The sequence below is a fragment of the Hydra vulgaris genome, chromosome 15 (genome assembly GCF_038396675.1).
Source record: "Hydra vulgaris chromosome 15, alternate assembly HydraT2T_AEP".
Classification (NCBI taxonomy): Eukaryota; Metazoa; Cnidaria; class Hydrozoa; order Anthoathecata; family Hydridae; genus Hydra; species Hydra vulgaris.
In genome coordinates this window covers 21,270,001-21,274,698 of record NC_088934.1, presented here as the reverse complement: position 1 = coordinate 21,274,698, position 4,698 = coordinate 21,270,001, and the positions used below count along the sequence as shown (strand labels likewise).

Below are 4,698 nucleotides of genomic sequence, written 5' to 3'. Positions count from 1 at the left end.
AACTTTGTATTATCATTTTAGATATTGCAAAACTATTTGCTTAAAAACAATTAATAAATTCATTAAACTTTGCATACATCATCAAATAAAAATTGCATATATCAACAAATTCTACACTTTATAACTAAGGTCGTACCCTTCGCTTGGATTGATTTGAAAAACCACTTTTCAATAAATATCATAGGTTCTATTTTGTCGTTAAAACAATATTTTTAAATCATGCAGATATATATTCAATAGTTATTCAACTATTAATCAATTTTCTAATTAAATACATAATTTTCAAAGATTATAAACTCTGAAGATTTCAAAATATAAAAAAAATTATTTACATAATTACCTAAATATATCATAACTATATATTTTTAGAAAGCTATTTTTTTTTCCTTCACAAATTTAGGAACGAGTTTTAAATGATTCGACACGATTAAACCATTAAATTGATTGATACAAATTCATAAAGATTTCATTCTTAAAAGGTATCATTATCTAGAGCGTAAAGAACTGCAGAAGCCGATTGTGCTCTTTTGTGACCTTTTTTACTTACTTTATCGCCATTTACAAAATTTTCTGCAAACGGTTTTTTACTTTCAAAAACATTACTTGTAACTTTCAACAAGCCTTTATTTGGCACGGAAAGATCATCAAGTGCCTTTTCATAGTCTGACGCTAAGCAGGCTTTATTTAGTTCATACCTAGCACGACGGATGACGTACCACATTAGAAATCCGCTAATACCAACCTGAATAGCAAACATGAAATATCCTCCTGGAGAATTATGATGTACAACATCTTCTATTGTTCGCAATGAGGAACCCATATACGCATTTAGTGCTTGAGTTGGTAACAATCCAGCAAAAGAAGCAAGCAGACACTTGGAAAGGTCCATATTAGTAATCTAAAAAAAAAAAAGGATACCAACAGAGGCCTGCGTACAAAGTTTGACAAAATTTATTAAAACAAAGTACTTACAGCAAAAAGACCATTTTGCAAACCAAACGGTATTGGAGTCAAACGTGTCAGAAATACAACTTTAAAGCCACGTCTGCTTTCAACCACTCTGATTATCGCTTTTAAGTGTTCCGATTCTAATTTCGATTTTAGAAAACCTCTAATAAAAAGTCTACAAATGATTAAAGATGTTGTAACCCCGATTAAAACTGAAACAGTAACTGTAGCAAGACCTATAAAAAATCCGTATAAATATCCTGCAGCTACATTAAGAAGAATATAGCCCCAAGTCATTGGAAAAGAAACTATGGTGAACATTAAAACAAACAAAAGGCCGCTAACCCTGCCATCTAGGTGTTGAAGCCATTCTAATAGTTCGTTTATATACCTTCTAAAAAAAAATACCAGTACAATACCACTTATGCATAAAAGTATAAATGTTCCAGATAAATGTAAACATTTCGATCGCAAACAATTGCAGCGCGTGTCCAAAACACGTTCAACATCAGATCGTTCGCCAAAACACTTTTGGCCAGAGTCATTTATTTCCAAGAAATCTATTGATGTGTGATCCTTTTTGTTTGAAAAAATACTTACTTGCGGCAATAAACGATCGGATACTTTATCCTCAACGCCGACACCATCCATAATTGTTGTTAAACTTTACTTAAAAAACATGATGAATATATTATTTTTTTTTTTGTTTTTTACCTAGATATTTTAAGTTTCTAAAACAAAAGAGGTTATGAAAAACACAAAGGAACTAGAAAATGTAAATGGTTTCTTTGTAACAAAGATGAGTCAAACAAATAATTTTAGAATGTATTTCATAATAAACAGCAATCATTTCAGCAAATAAAACTTGGCAAAAAAAAATGTTTTGTAATTGTTGTCGTATAACATCAACTGTTAATATTTCCGAAAAAAAAATTAATAACTTGAATCAATTAATCAACAATTTAATGCTAAATTAAAAGTATTTTAAGTATCGTAGAAATGGTTAATTATGGACATTTTTTAAATAAAAATAGTGTATATTAAATTTTTTTTTGTCTTTTTTTAAATAAATAAACTTTACGATAAGACAAGCCGAAAAAATTTATTTTATTTTGATTAATATTATTAATTTTAATTTTAAAAAACTTTTTTTTTGCCCGTAATTACCGATATATTTAGCGCATATTTAATTACGGACGTATATAAGATAAAAACACATTTTTTTCTTTTTATTTCTATTTTGAATACCCGTAACAATTTTTTTATTTCTATTTTGAATACCCGAAACAATTTTTTTCTAGCTATATTAGCAACATTGAAAAAACAACACTTGCTCTTGCATAAAACTTGTTTTTTGCGCGCACAAAATTTGTACACGCAAAAAACAAGTTTTTCTGTTTCCTGAATTTTCATTCTTGGGCAATTTTTGAATTAATTCAATTTATTTCGAGTAATATTATTAATTTTTTTTTGTGCATATTATTAATCAGAATTAAATTTTGCACAAATTAGCATAAAGACGTTTTATAATTTGAACTTTGAAAATCAAAGTCATTTTTCGTTAATTTTATGTTAGATTTCAAATTGAAATTGAAATTGATTGCAATAATATTCTATAACTTTTTTTACATAGTGTTATTCGGTTTATACTCATTTTTATTTATCCAAAAATTGATTCTTAATTATAAGTTTTATTAAAACGTTACGTTAAATTAAAACTTACCTTACGCTTTATTAAAATATTACGTTACGTTTTATTAAAATATTACACGTTACGTTTTATTAGAACTTCCCTAATTTATAGGATTCATCCGTAATTAACCATTTCTACGGTATTTGCAAATGAGAAAAAATTTAAATCATAATTTACAAAAAATTTTTTACAGCGGCTAACTTAGTCACCAAACCTCGAAATATGCATCATCATTAGGTAAAATAAAGGTCATACACTTAGATACACTTTCAATAAATATATCTTTAATAATTTACAAAAAAATACAACACATTACGTTTAAAATATTTAGTATTTCAAAGAATAAAATTTAAGAATTTGCAAGTAAAATATTAAATGTTTAAAATGAAACATATTAAACATCTTTTTAATGAAGAACACTAAGTTAAAAGGCCGGTTGAATAAAAAAAAGCAATTGCTTTTACTCAGCGTTTTTGGAGTAATTGCTTAGCTTTATGTAAATAAAAATTTAATCAAAATCGCTCAAATTTTTGTTCACGTAAAGCTGAGCAATTACTGAATAAAAGCAACTGCTTTTTTTTATATTCACTGGGCCTAAACACTGAAGGACCAAGCGCCCCTTTAATAATCCTGCAGACGTTCTCAGTAATTAAATGATCAGTGTTTAGATTCAACAGACACGAAAATTTGCACTATTAAAATTTTGGTTTTTACATTATTTTTATAAATTCTTGTTAGGATCTTGTTATTTTTAAATTTCTGTCACCAAAGTAAATTAATAGACGAAATATTTTAAAAAGATTTTTTAATACTTGATTTAGAAATTTAACCTGAAATTGCAAACTGTAAAAAATTATGTTATAATAAAAAATATTATTATTAATGTACTTTATATATAATTATACTACATTATTACGAACCTTTATATCTATATTACATTTTTTGCCAACATATATTATTCATGGGTACCTACGATATTTTTAGGATGTTAGAAATTCAATATCGAGCAAACTTTAAACTAAAGTACATTCATGATTATATTAAATAAAAGAATCCTATAAATTGGTGCCTGGGAACATAAATTAGTAAATGACAGGAGTCGATATTTGATGGGGGATGGGTTTGATAAAATATAGCCGGGGCCGGGTTTGTGACCAGGGCTGCATAAACATTTATACATCCTAAAGAATATATTTTTTATTCAAAATTCATGTTATGTTTTGTATATATATGCATATATAAACATCATTATGATCAAAATGATCATCATAATCATCATTACCATCATCATCATCATCATCATCATCAAAAAAGGATATTGCATGCCAGCATCTAAATAAATAGCAAACATATATGTTTATGTCCATAATATGTATGTACAATAGGGTGTTTCATATTTTATCAATTTTTGAAATTAAACTCGCGAATCGATTTATAAATTGATCATTTATATGAAAATAAGTTTGAACAAAAAAAAAGTATGTTTGTACAATTTTTAGGGTCCCCGCCAGTTCGATTTTGGGCAAAAATGTTGGGTGTTTTAAACGCCTGGCGGGGACCTTAAAATTTATCCTATAAAATTTTTTATTCTTTTAAATAATATATGTTGGATTGGATATTAATTACATAAAAGAAGCATGTTGAAAAAATTAAGATACGCCTCCGAGTTATTAATATTTACAAAAACCTATTTTATAACTCGGAGGCGTATTTTATAACTCAGAGGCGTATCTTAATTTTTTCAACATGCTCCTTTTATGTAATTAATATCCAATCCAACATATATTATTTAAAAGAATAAAAAATTTTATAGGATAAATTTTAAGGTCCCCGCCAGGCGTTTAAAACACCCAACATTTTTGCCCAAAATCGAACTGGCGGGGACCCTAAAAATTGTACAAACATACTATTTTTTGTTCAAACTTATTTTCATATAAATGGTCAATTTATAAATCGATTCGCGAGTTTAATTTCAAAAATTGATATAATATGAAACACCCTAATGTACAAAGCGCATCTCAGAAGCTTTTATTCCTTCTGGACTAAAACTTTAGAAG

The 4,698-nt window shown here is 27.2% G+C and overlaps 1 protein-coding gene across 2 annotated transcripts in view; it reads right to left on the bottom strand.

The window, feature by feature from the left end:
- Positions 1-209: 209 nt before the first annotated feature.
- LOC136072139 (transmembrane protein 64-like) overlaps positions 210-4,698 on the bottom strand; it is an 11,104-nt gene continuing 6,615 nt past the window's right edge. Inside the window, exons 3-4 of one of the 2 annotated variants that reach the window (XM_065820657.1) lie at positions 973-1,617; positions 210-898 (exon numbers count right to left, since the gene is read on the bottom strand). In XM_065820657.1, the coding sequence (XP_065676729.1) occupies positions 473-898; positions 973-1,599 (1,053 nt within the window). In that variant the 5' untranslated portion in view covers positions 1,600-1,617 and the 3' untranslated portion in view covers positions 210-472. Of the gene's footprint in view, positions 899-972; positions 2,892-4,698 lie in introns of those variants that run through there. The other variant, XM_065820656.1, reaches the window with a different exon arrangement.